General features: G+C 41.9%; 1 protein-coding gene across 2 annotated transcripts in view; it reads right to left on the bottom strand.

The window, feature by feature from the left end:
• Positions 1 to 14,062, bottom strand: part of RELN (reelin) — a 311,434-nt gene that overhangs the window by 52,175 nt on the left and 245,197 nt on the right. For both annotated transcript variants that reach the window (XM_083463882.1, XM_083463883.1), the window contains 8 exons: positions 12,999 to 13,139; positions 12,714 to 12,891; positions 12,481 to 12,565; positions 11,615 to 11,797; positions 10,306 to 10,477; positions 10,030 to 10,132; positions 4,547 to 4,776; positions 1,370 to 1,590 (listed from right to left, as the gene is read on the bottom strand). In XM_083463882.1, coding sequence (XP_083320008.1) covers positions 1,370 to 1,590; positions 4,547 to 4,776; positions 10,030 to 10,132; positions 10,306 to 10,477; positions 11,615 to 11,797; positions 12,481 to 12,565; positions 12,714 to 12,891; positions 12,999 to 13,139 — 1,313 coding nt within the window. The remainder of the gene's footprint in view (positions 1 to 1,369; positions 1,591 to 4,546; positions 4,777 to 10,029; positions 10,133 to 10,305; positions 10,478 to 11,614; positions 11,798 to 12,480; positions 12,566 to 12,713; positions 12,892 to 12,998; positions 13,140 to 14,062) is intronic.

Below are 14,062 nucleotides of genomic sequence, written 5' to 3'. Positions count from 1 at the left end.
GATGCGCTTCGCAAGACGAATTTCCCTATGGGCTTGCTTCGCAAGATGAAAACATCTTGCGATTTTTTTCGCTCCCCCCCTTTTTCTAAGCTGCTAAGCCGCTAATAGCCTTTTAGCCGCTAAGCCGCTAAGCCTTTAATAGCCGCTAAACCGCTAATAGCACTAATCCGCTAAGCCGCTAATAGGGTTGCTTCGCAAGACGAAAAAACCGCTAGACGAAGAGACTCGCGGAACGGATTATTTTCGTCTTGCGAGGCACCACTGTATAACACTAATATGTATATCTTATAGTGAAGAGAGTAATCTCATGAATTAACAGTACAATATTTGAAGGAGCCCTGAGAAAGCCGATATAACACAAAAAAGGGAATGTGCTGAGAAGTGAGGAGGTAGATAGAGAAAAAGGGAGAAACATTGTGGCAGCAACTCTGCCACAATTAAGAGCTTGTTGAGTTTCGTTGAGTTTCAATAGGAGAGATTTGAACATGCATAGTTTTGTAAAAAGGAAACCACTTCAGAGCCAAAGTAATAATTCCAATTTCAAATGTCAATGCAAAAGTGCCGCTCTGCCAAGTCACTCTGTGTAAGCTGTTTTTCTGCCACTGCCATGTAAACATAGCAAGTGGACAGCTTTCTTCAGGGAATGTTGCGTATCCTGATGGCTGAGAACAATTTGAGAAAAACTTGACAGGGTAATTCTATTCTGTTTGGAAGTCTGTTTTGATGGGCAGCTGTTGGGGCTGAATTAGCTGGTTCCACTTCTGAAAAAAGGCTTGCAGGAGCACTTGTGTGGCCAGGATTTGTTGACAGTGAGGGCCTGCCCTTTATAATCTAAAAAAGCATGCAAATTAAGATACTTGGGCTTCCTTTTAAGAGCGTACGCTTTCACTTTGAGAACTCATTCCCAAGTTACTCTCCTAATGAATTAAAACATAATCAAACATATAACACAAGGCAGAACAGATGCCATTCCCTGCCAGCCAAGAGAAGCTGTTGGAATTTGTCTCCAAGTACATTTGAACTTCCCTTCATTTGCCTAACTCTCTGGAAAGGTGAGTTTCTCGGCTGATATCTTCCCTGACATCTTCTTACCAGCTGTTGGGAAGAAAGGAAGCCACCTATTTGCTTGCTTGGCGGAAAACAACAGCTGCCAGAGAGGATGGGAAGGGAACTTGAGCTGGTGCAGGATACGTGCGCAGGAGTGGCAGGATCTAACTAGAACGCAACCTAGAGTATCTCACTGAAGTAAATGGGACTAAAGTGTGCCAAGAAACTAAGAAGAAGTTGACTTTAACAAACCTTTAAATGGTTTGAGGGCACAAAATATTACAAAAAAAAGTCCAAGCATAATAATATCATACAGAGGTACCTTCAAAATCATCCTTCAGAAAGTCGGGATTCTTGGTGCTTATTCTACAGGTTGGTCCGGAATAGCCAGGATCACAGATGCACTTTGTCCCATTGACACAGCTGCCATGACCATTACACATCTCCTCACACTGTGGCCCAATATACACATTGTCAATGGCCCAGGTCACAGGTTGAGACGCAGCAGGATAAAATCCCTGGTACCATCTGAACCTCACTAATCTGAAAGAAAGCAATGCCTTTTATATTAGCTGCTCTTCTACCGCATTACGTTTATGTAAAGTCTGAAATATGCTCAAGCTTTTATGGCACAGAGTATTGGTAGGCAAAGCAAAGCTTGTGGGATGCATCCAACCTGCCATATCCATCCTACAGCCCACCTAACCATGTGTTGATACCTTGCTTGAAATTGCAATATAAAAACCACAAAATACACCATACAATTAAGAATAAAAACAAACCAATAATTCCCCCCCCTCGAGGATGAGGAACATTTTTGCCTGGTGCCTAAAGGTGTATAATGAAGCCGCCAGCCGAACCTCCCTGGTGAGAGCATGCCACAAACAGGGAGCCATGCAGAAAAGGCCCTGTTCTCGTGCTGGAACTAATGACACCAGCCAGGTACCCTCACTGTATTGTTTTAGAAGTCTGCTAAAAACTTATTCATTTCAAAAAGGCTTCCAAGACATATAATTTAGGTTTTGGTAGTTGTTTTTAAAAGTTTTACTGATCTTACCAATTTCATTGGTAATTACCGTATTTTTCCATGTATAAGACTAGGTTCCCCCCTAAAAATCATGTCAAAAATTAGGGGCCGTCTTATACAGGGATACATCTCCCCCCATTTTCTTAAATCTGAGTCCTCCAAAATAGGGGGGGCGTCTTATACATGGGGGCATCTTATAGATGGAAAAATATGGTATCTTATGTCTATTTCTTTTTGTGTGTGAAATTTAGCTGTGTTTTATTAATAGTTTTTTTATGTATACCACTCAGAGTTGCGTGACTAAATAGTTTATCAAACCTTCTGAATAAATAAGTAGTGCAAAACAAAAAAACCTATTCTGCATCCATGCTGAAGTGCAGGCAAATAAGTTACATGCCAGAGAATGGTCTTCATCTAGGTCTCTTCTCCAGAAGGATTACTCAAGGAGTATAGAAATGCTTTGTGATTTTGGGTTGGAACAGCAGATATGCACAGTTAAGGGCTTCCCAGACATTCAGATGTTAACAATAATCAAAGATGCATGCACATATTTAAAAATTAAATCTTCCATTTAATTATTCAACATCAGGGTTTTTTTTCCCCAGACTTTGTTCCAGTTCCTCATATACGATCATATGAGCTGATGTGTTTCTCTAACAAATATGAGGTCACTCGCCCAGTGGGAACGCTTTCTCCTGTGGCAATCTCAAAGCTGGTTATCACGATATGTTTTAAAGACACAGGATGTTTCATATGAGTGTCTCCAGTTGCCAGAAAGCCTCTCCTCCTCCAGGAGGGGAGGGATTGTGAGCGGGAAAAGTTCTCGCCCCTGCCCTGCTTCGTCGCAGACGCGCCACGCCTCCCAGACAAACACCCAAACGGGTGGCAGCTCGAGGGCGTGGTTTAGCCACTCAAATGTGGCTGCGCCAGCTCTCCCCGCCATTGCGCTGCCGATCTCTTCAAGTCACCCACCCGCCACTCCCTTTAGGGCTTAGCTGCTCGCTTGACCTTGCTATGGACCTGTGGTTGGTCGCCCTGGCTGCCTAGGGGGCTTGGTAGGAGTTTTTTCCAATGGGCAAACTGGCATCGGCCTTTTGGTTTTTTTCGCCTACCTCGTAGCAATCGTCACAACTTTCTCGGTATTAGGCGGTTAGGCATTGGAATAGGTTGTTGGTGTGTGGAAGGGCAAGGTGTGGCCATCGCCTACCCCTTCACTTTTGGGTATTCCGTTAAAGGAATCCGGCAGTTGTGGATCCTGTCTGATGCCCTGTGCAGCTGGGGGCCATGGCACGACCCCCAGTGACATCAGGGGAGAGCTTATAGTTGTATTTGCATCAACAGGCTCCCCCTACTGGTGGTTAACCCTCATCAGACTCACCCCTCTCTGAGTGGGCGGAGTCAAAATTTGTGGTTGTCCAATGCCTAAGCCAATACCTCTCACATGCTCAAAATAAAAAAATTCCTTCCAGTAGCACCTTAAAGACCAACTAAGTTAGTTCTTGGTATGAGCTTTCGTGTGCATATACACTTCTTCAGATACGTATCTGAAGAAGTGTGCATGCACACGAAAGCTCATACCAAGAACTAACTTAGTTGGTCTTTAAGGTGCTACTGGAAGGAATTTTTTTATTTTGACTATGGCAGACCAACACGGCTACCTATCTGTAACTCTCACATGCTGTAATCTATGAAGTTGTGGCCTTTTCTAGCCTATTAACTTAATACACTGTGTCCTCGTGTTTTTATTATTCCCAAGCAGGAAACAGGTCCTCGAATCACAAATGATCCCATATATCCTGAGTGATACATGCACCATGGCTCTGAGATAAGTCTATGGCTTTCATAAGTTTTATCATTCACAGGCCTGGTTCTGCATTAGGCTGCAATTCAAACATGACATCTCCATGGCATTTCAGGCTTGATTCAGAGTTTCTTATATCTTTAAAATATAATGTAAGAAACAGATGTAATGTATAAACTGTGTGCCATCAGCATAGTAATGACACCTTGCTCCCAACTATTAATGACTCCTCCGAACAGCCTCATGTAGGTGTTAAATAACACTGGGGGGCAGAGAAGTACCCTGTGCACAGGGTAACAAGGAGCTGGGAGCTGAGGAGCACTCATCCAGTGCTACTCTCTGTCCATGGTCCTGAATATAAAAACAGAAACCATTGTAATATGGTGTTTCCAATACATATCCCACTGAACTGGCCCAGGAGAAGACCATGGCCAATGGTATCAAAAGCTGCTGAGAGACTGAGCAGAAGTTAACAATGTCACATTCCCCTGTCCCTCTCACAATAAAAGGTCATCCATCAGGGTGATATTTTTCTTGCTTTGTAAACCACCTGGAAGCCACCTGGGTATATAAATATACAAATAACCAGCCGGTCTTTGTGTGCTGAAGAGCAGTAGTGCTGAAAAACGGATATAAAGAGAAAAGCCAGGTGAGCCGTGTCAAGTACTTACCCGCAAAGGTGTAGCTTTCCAAAGTGGATGACTTCTCTTCTCCATCCCTGGGTCGTTCCGGCATAATAAGTGCTGCTTGGATGATGCTCTGTAGAGCATAGAGAACTGAGGTAGCTGCTGCTACTATAACATAAAGGAAGAAGCAGGTGCCAGGTTGCCCCCAAATCTCGGGAGAATTCAAGTTTCACTGGGTCAGCAGATGAGCTATCAGTGGTGCATCCAATATTAATCTGAAGTAGAATAAAACAAAACCTAGAAGATTGCATGGCCTACATTTATGGATGCTTTGCCACTAGCCAACTCTACAAAAAGGGTGAATCCCTGGGCCAGAGGTTCAGAACGGCCTGTGTCTCCTGGTGTTCCCACTTAAGCGGGGCTTATGGCACTACCAAGTCTTCTTTTCTTGCTCCTCTTTGCCCTGTGCCATTCAGGTCTCTATATTGGACAAACAGGCCAAAGCTTACGCCAAAGAATAAACGGACATAAATCTGACATCAAGAATCACAAAACAGAGAAACCAGTAGGAGAACACTTCAATCTCCCAGGACATTCTATACAAGATCTCAAAGTAGCTGTTTTACTACAAAGGAATTTCAGAAATAGACTGGAAAGAGAAGCTGCTGAATTGCAACTCATTACCAAACTTAAAACCATGGAGAGACCTGGTCTGAACAAAGACATTGGATTCTTATCTCATTATACATGACTAAGCCATTTTTCACCTTCTCACCCCTTGCCTTTTCCTGTAAGACCTATTGCAGTCGTTAAGAGTCGTCAACAGGCTCATCTCAGCTATCTGCCAATCTCCCATTCCCACCACCCTTCTGAGTAATACCCCTCCCCACCTTCTCACTATATAGAAGGGTCTGGCAACTTCTGTTTCAGTGTATCTGAAGAAGTGTGCATGCACACGAAAGCTCATACCAAGAACTAACTTAGTTGGTCTTTAAGGTGCTACTGAAAGGAATTTTTTTATTTCTTCTTTTCTTGCTCCTCTTTGCCCTGTGCCATTCAGGTCTCTGGGCTGACAGAAATATTAATACTGGCAGAGTGGGCAGAATTCTAGATCTCTGAAGCTGTCAACACCCACAGACCAGAGACATCAAACGCCATAACAGGGGATGAAGTTACAACATGAGCACTCCCTTCCCAGTTGTGCCTCTACACCTGTTTTGGGAAGATCAGAGTGTTTTATTCATATCTGAAGGAGATACGGAGAGCAAGACAGACAGAGCAACTATCTCCAACTAAGTTCTCCGTATAGTACTCATTGAAATTAATGGGCTTAAGTTAGACAAGGTCACTGATTTTAACAGTTCTATTCTGAGCAGGGCTAGTACTGGATACAACTCAGATCAGTGATCCTGACCTCCCTTCCCAAAGAAATGTGTCTCTATAGGTTCCCGATGGAAGTCTTTACAAGAGAAAATTCATTAATTTCTCAAGAGTGTATAAAAATCTGCCCCACACATCACATTAGTACCACTTAGTTACCTTCAAATGTTAAAAATGATTAGAGAATTATTACACAGCAGAATTATAGTACCTAGCTAGTAGGAAGAATCAAGTTAACTGAAGAAATTAAGGGTGCAGGTTCATTGGCTGATGGGCATTAGGGTCAGGTGAAAGATTTCAGAAGTGCAGAGACATATGCATTGCCTTTGCACATTGTAGAAGGGCTCGGTTGACAAATTGCTCTGCCAGTAAAGTTCCTTTCATGGGTCCCTCAAAATCCAGCGGATTGTTGGGCAGTATGAAGAAGAGCACATATACGCTAAATTCTGAACCACAGGATTCCACAGGTACACTCACAAACATGCCAGAAATCTATGCAAGGTCCAGACCTGATATAAGTAATTGCCCTCCCATTGACTCCAATGGGAGGCAGACGATGAATGGGAGGCAGTTAAATGAATTCCACTCTCCTGGTGCTATGCTTTTTCTATCCCTCTCCTGAGCAAGGGATAGCTTTGATGCAATGGAACTGTACATTTCCCAGCCACAGCTTTAGCAAAGAAAAAAAAATAGTTCCAATGCCAGAGAAACATGAGAATAAAATCCTGTACCACATTATGGAACCTTGCCTTTTGAGAGTCCTCTTTCAGGGAACAGCTGTAACAGTGCACAAACAGTTGTTTACATAAACTTCTAAAATACACCACTTATAGCTTTACAAAAGTAACCTTGATACTACTGAGAGGCATTGGTTCCGGGGGGTCTGTGTGTAAGGGCAAAATCATGTAAAGCCAGGAACCCTGAGACCGGCCCTTCTCCCATGAGGCGGAGGGCTGCTTACCGGGCTCTGGGAAGAATGTGGGATGGCTCTGGAGGGTATTCCCAGGGCCCTTCAATGACCTTCCCAGAGCCTGGTAAGCAAGGAAAACCCACTGGGTGTGGGGAGATAAATAAATAAATGGGGAATGGGAAAAGGCTAAGGTTGCAATCGTGTATGTAAAGTAAGAAGAAGTTATGAGCCCATTGTATTGGGAAAATGGTACACTTTGTTCCCACCTCCCCCCTGAGCTCTTTGAGGCAAGAGGGAGATACAAATGTGTCTGATAAATAGATAGATGAATAAATAATGTACTGAACTAAATAGAAAATGAAACTATTTACGGTTGAAAATGTTAAATACTGAATATTAATCAGCATAATGCACATTAGTTTTCCATAACTAGGTCAAACACCTACTGATCTGGAATCCAAGAGACATGGTACAGCAGATCAAGTTCTTTGAATCCAGGAGTGTGGAATGGCAACTTTTACTGCATTATGCATAATGACTTCATGTTTATCAGCCTGTTCCAAGACCTCAGCTGAAGACATTTAATTTTTATAAAAGCAAAATGCCTTCGCCAGATGCCAAGATGTGTGTGCAGGTCTTATGGGGTAAGCGCACTGAAGAGTCATTCATGTCTGAATGTGACCTCAAAGGCATTTGTTGAACAAGCTTTTAATCTATATTTTAAAACAGAAAACAGTTTGCATTCTATATATTATTAATTCGTTGTCATGACAAATTGAAATGTGCATGAATACACAGCCAAAGCAAATTTTCTAGGAATACACAAGGCGTACGTTCAGCTGCTTCTTAAACTGCACAACAATGTGCTGTGACTATTGATGTTCTGCATGTGCTAGCTGTATACAAATAAATGTGTGTAACCAGAGCTGTTTTTCACTATGAATGCCTCCCTTATTCTTTTATAATGGCAATGGTGTCCACCTGAGAGGTGCCAGAATTGAGTTCTGCCACGTTTTGGCTGAAAAAAAGCCCTGTGGGAAATGCACTTTGATTGCAATTTTTAATTTAGACTCTCCAAAAATATACTAAGTCATTCTCAGAGTACACCAAATGAAATCAATGGGCTCAAGTTAGTAACAATTGACTTCAATTAGCTTAGAAGTCCATTGATTTCAACGAGTCTGCTCTGAGTATAATTTAGATGGTACATAGTACTTGGCGACAGAAATATACGTCATGACAAGCATGAAAACGGTGCTTCTCCCATCCATTTATGATGCATACAAATATAATGACACAAATATATTGCATATTTCTTTGCCACACAATATCAAACAATGTGGAATGGGAAATACAAAATTAGGTGGTAAAACTAGACACACACACACACACACACACACACACACACACACTTGTTCCTTTTATGGAAATTGTCTTTTTGTGCTTTTATAGGCTTGGATCCAGAGAAGCACCTCACACACCTGAAAGGTACCTCCACCTCCCCAGCCTAGCTTTCTGTGCAGTTCTGTGTTTCATATGAATCCATTCAAGAGGGTCTCCTGAACATCAGGAGAGGCTTTCCAGGGAGTTTGGGAAAGGGCTGCCAGGGACAGTCACTCTGTGCCTGCCCATTCCACCAGTGCCTCTCCAGATCCAAACTATGTTTTGTACATGTGTCTATATGCAAGAGCAGACCTACATTTTTGAACTGTTATGGGGCCCCCTTTGCAACCAGCAACAAGATCTGGGTAACCACTGCTATCGTCTTCAATGGGGTTGTTACATGACAGATCACCAAACCTTTGCAACATCTCTGCTACTGACTCTCAAACTTTGGGATTGTTGAAATATAAACCAATTTTTTAAAAAAATGATCAATTTGAGTTGTGCAACTCAAATTGGGTCTAATGGACTCAAAAATTTTAAGCCGAGGGACTAAATTCACTTCTGGGACCCCTCCAGCATTAGCAGCCCTGAAGCTTAAACTTCATTAGTTTCATAGATCTTCCCCTATCTGTATATAAAAAAGGGGAAAATGTACAATGAGATGACATAGCGTGTTCTCCTTCATGGAGAGCACGTGTTGCGGTGGGGGCCGCCAGGACACTCCAAAGTTGGGGGCGGGCTAATTGATTGTTGGCCACTGATGTGATTGGGGCTTCCCTTGTTGTTGGGAAGATGTTGCCATTTGTTGATTGACAGCCAGAAATGCTAAAACTCCTTGCACGAGGCTAGGGCTTCCTCTTTTCGCCTCGTGCATCAGATTGCCCGTCCCCCCTTCCCTAGAATTAGGGTTGTTCGCTTTGACCTTGCTATGCCTGTCATGGGGTCGTCTGCTCTTGGGGCAGGGGCCTGGTAGGAATTTTGTCCATCTGGCTGATTGGCTGGGGCCATTTGGTTTTTGCCTACTGCGTAGCAAATCGTCACAACTTGTAAGGTTGCGGTTAGGCATTGGTTTATGGTTTGGTTGGTTGAGGGGCATGGATTGGCTGTGCCTGCCTCTCTAATGCTGCTGCTGCAAGGGATTCCGTTAAAGGAATCGGGGGCTAACTATTGCTTGTCCACTCTGACAAGGGGGCTTGGGCCATAGCAATGAGCTCCTGGTTGCATTTGGGGAGGGCTGAGGGCAGGTTCCCTGCTCCGTCGCTACTCCCAAGTGTATTCCCCTTTTCTGACTTTCGCATCGTGCGGAATGTCAGTCTGTCCCCCATGGTGGGGGCAGATAGTCGCAACCAATGCCTAAGCAACCACTCACATTTTTGTATTTTAATAAAGTTGTGGCCAAAATTATGCCAAAAACCTTAAACAAAAAATTCTCTGTGTGTGTGTGTGAGTTATTGGGGTGGCCCTGGGGACCTCAACACGCAACACAGCACCAGTGGGTTTTCTAATACATTGAACAGAACAAACTCAATATGGAAAGCCTTTTTTTCATCTACATTCTCCCGTCATTCACAACTTTCCCCTAAGGATACTGTAATGAACTATAATAACTACAATATAAAACGAGGAATAACGGGTCAAAATATTACAAAGTTTAGGTGAATGCATACTACGAATATAATTATTTCCTTATTTCCATATGGGATTGGACTAATTCTAGAGATTCACATAGATTACATTAATAGGATTCCCTCCACTACCCTTTAATAACATATAAGAGAGGCAGGGAAATGTCAAAGCAAGGCTAGCAATGAGTAACGCTCAATAAGCAGGAGAAGAACGTAATGATAAGTACCTCAAATTGGATTATGGTGTTCTCATTCACGTTCAAATCCCTTGTAGTAATTGAATGTTCCCCAACTTCATTTGAAACAAATACCATCGCAGAATCTTCCTCCCTATTAAGAGAAACCAAAGTGATTATTTCATAGCTAAATTATTAACATACATTTTATATGTTTATTTAACTTATGAGAGGATAGCGCATTCCGCTTTTCTAGCATAAATGCACCACTATTAGTAAGTGAAACTTTCTTTTGGAATAGTCTTGGATATATTTTATGATACGTACGGTGCTCCTTTTGAAGAATATGGACAATAAAGCCCGATGTTGCCACCGGGATAGAAAAACCAATTGTCTTCCTTTGGACCAAAGTCAAAGGTATCCAGCAGGATTACAGGATTCTTAATGTTGTTTCCATCAATAATTAAATCATCTAGAATCCAGATTTCTTCTTTCTTACCTGGGAAAATAAACACCTATGTTGCTACTGATTTAATTGTTCTAGAACAGGAGAAAATAATTACACATGATAAGTTACCTCTAGGGTTGGAGGAATCTGTCAAATTCTGTTTCTCTCAGTTTCTTATATTTCCTTTCTTAAATGCAGTTCTCCACATTTCCACACCAGGTTGCAAATTATTTTTAAATGACCTCGTAAAAATTCAGCAGCATTTTAGTGCAAATTTATCCCAATATACACTTGTTTGTATGCAGTTTTGCCTACAAAGGAATTTCCCCTTAAATAATGCATTTTTAATTTTTTTTTACCAATATATGCATATTATGGACACTTCTTTTCACCAATATGCATTTTTGTACACATTAGTTGGTTGGAGAACTGCGTCTCAAAATTCAAAGAAGTGTAAATGTCAAAGTATATCTGTGTTTTGGTTTTCATGTTAATTTGAAAAGGTTTGCGTTTAAATGTGAACTGAATTGATTTTGTTCCCCCATCCCAAGTCATCACTATGGTTAACCTGTTTTTTCCAAAAATGTATTACGATGTTACCATGCGCCATAGTCTTCCTAGTAACAAACGTGGTACGTATGGGTAATTGTAGCCTGGCCTGAGGAGAAATCTTTAACTTATCTCTCTCTGTTGGGTACATTAGCTCAGGCACATCAAATTCATAACTAGTAACACCTCTTTGCTAGCCACAGTCTCTGATGACGTTTCCTAAGCAACTCCTTCACTGAGGACTGTGATTGGTTCCTGATGACCCTGGATCCCTATAATCAGCTTTGGGTTAGCCATAGGAAACCCGTGTTTCCTGAGAAAAGGTGTAACTAAAAGGAGGCTCCTTGTTGCCTCCTGCCACTCATATTTGCCCACTTCCTGGATTGTCTTTCATATGTACAAGATAGGAATGTTTTGCTCATTTATTTATTCATTACATGCATTTTTACTCCACCCTTAAAACAGTTCCCAGGGAAACCTTCAAAATACAGAGGTTGAAATTTAATTTTATAACATCCTGCAGGATTCCAGGCAATATATAAATAAATATAACAGAGCAGAAGCCTTGTATAATCACACCGTTTGAAATTAAGTAAAAATATACACAATTATATACGATTCTGTATTATTTCTCATTACCATTGTTGTAAGGCTGCCAGAGCCTGAACCGTGTAGCATTGGTTCGTGCTGCATATGGAAATGGGATGTTAATGAAGAGAACGTCCGTTGTTTGAGTAAAATAAAACTCATCTATCAGGTGCCAAGTGATGCCCCCATTGATGGAATACTGAAGCAGGACAGAATGAGACCTTTCTGGGGTACCTAGAACAAGAGGGAGGAAATCATAACGACAATGTAAAAGTCGCTGTGAGAATGAGCTGTTGGGCAGCATACTACGGTTACGGAACAATGAATGAGGTTTCAAATTAAAACACAGTACAAGTAGATTTACAAAGAAGCCCTAGCCTTGCCAATTTGCAAAACAAACAAAGAAACAAACAACCTACAGTAAAACAATATGAGCTACTAATCCAAGGCTCTTTAAGGGAGGGTCAAAGATCAAGAGAGGAAGGAGATGGGCAACATGCAGTACTGGCCAAAAATGTTACTCCCAATCTCTTAGAACAGGCATACCAGACTCGGCCCTCCAGATGTTTTGAGACTACAGTTCCCATCATCCCTGACCACTGGTCCTGTTAGCTAGGAATGATGGGAGTTGTAGTCCCAAAACATCTGGAGGGTTGAGTTTGCCTATGCCTGTCTTAGAATGACATTTTTTCACTGTCACTTATGGCTGCAGGTTTCTTGGCCGGGGGGTCCTAGAATATGGAGTTGTAGTCATTACTTGGTCAACCATCCTGCAGCAAAATATGCTGACCTGTGTTATTTTGATCATCAGTGCCTCTTTGGTTCTGCCCTCCAGAATGACAATAGTCTACGGATTACCCACAGTTTTTCAAGTTAGTACGGATTATATTATTTACAGTAATAAATCATTACCTTACCTTTGGCTAAGAATTTGAATGAAAACTGGATGTACATTGTATTAGTACAATCTAAATCTCTTGACACAAGCATTCTCAGCCCTTCCTGTAACAAATAATAGAGAGGAAGAAGTTATTTTTTTTCCTTTTTCAGCAGGGCAGATCAAGGATTTCTATAATTTAATCTTGCTAAACAGTTTCAAGAAGGCATTGCAAAAACAATCAAAACATTTTGAACAAGAATAACTTCTAACCCCTTTAAAGATGAGAGTTGTTCCAGATTTGATGGTGTCGCCATTCAGGTTCCCTCTCTCAGCTCCATAGACTTCAGGCCAAAGGTCAGGATGGAGGTTGCCATTGAAGTCATCTTTCAGAACAGAAGGGAGGGGGGCAGCCGGGACACAGTAAGGGCCTCCAAAACCTCTGTCACACCTGAAAACAAATTGTGGGGGGTGGTTGGGAACAATGTTCACTGACTAATGAGACATAATCTATACATCACCAAGAAGCAAAAGGGCATGAAACATGTGTCTCCTTACACACAGCGGCCAGCATCACAGATCCCATGGCCTGAGCACATCCAAGGACAACCAGTGGCCAGGATGACATTGTCAATAGCCCACATATCCCCACCAGGAACATAATTATGTTGAATCCATCTGAAGCGTGTTCTGGGAGATCTGGGAATCACAAACAGAAATAGTAATTCAGAGCAGTCCCGCTGCTATTGGAGAAAGAGGATCGAAAATTGGGGGGGGGGGGAGGGAATCTGGCAATTTCACTTCTCCAAGTTTCTCATTTTCCAATCTTAAATGCAGTTCTCCACAACTTGCAGCAATTAGCTATAAAAAAAGCTCCTCGTGAAAATTTATCAGCATCTTAGATATAATTTCTTCTAATAAACGCATTGTGGCCCTCCAAACCTGCAGAGAGGGAGAACGAATCCACAAATGACAGTGTGCAAGGGGGAGACGTCCCACTGACTTTTGCTTTTGCGCCACTTACATTTCCCTGTGGTCCCACCTGCTGCCACAATTATGTGCCCCTGCGCACTCCCTCCCCACCAGGGGAAGTTGTCCCTCAAGTCTGAAAGAGTTGCCTACGCCAGGACCACACTTATTTCTATCAAATCATACGCATATCTTTTTACACCCTTAAAAATATAAAAACACCCTTAAAAAATAAAATCCAAACCAATAGTTAACTATCCCAAATTGTGCTTATATGAGGTGCCCCATATTCTGGCAACCTATCATTTTAACTTTTAAAGTAAGAGGAACACCACAGTTATGTTTATCGTCTCATCTAGTTCTTCCTTTTTAGTCATGGGATAATGACTTGCTTAGCTCTGACGAAGATGTGAGATGTGACCATTTGATTTGGCCAAAGCATAGTTACTTTAACCTTGAAGCATGGAGAAAAATGTCCTTTGCTCTAGGGTGGCCCTCTTTGTAAACAGCCCTGTGCATTAAAATAGGGTTTGTGGTTAAAAGCATCCTTAGGAATCAGTCATTCACAGTTTCTCTTACGGTTACGTGAAAAAATTGAGCTAAATTCTACACTTTATTTCACAGCAAAACAGTAAAGGCGGGGAAGGAAGCCT

This window comes from Podarcis liolepis (assembly GCF_965112155.1).
Source record: "Podarcis liolepis genome assembly, chromosome: 10".
NCBI classification, from domain to species: Eukaryota; Metazoa; Chordata; class Lepidosauria; order Squamata; family Lacertidae; genus Podarcis; species Podarcis liolepis.
The sequence above is the reverse complement of the archived record's forward strand: the minus strand, read 5'-3'. Positions and strand labels throughout refer to the sequence as shown.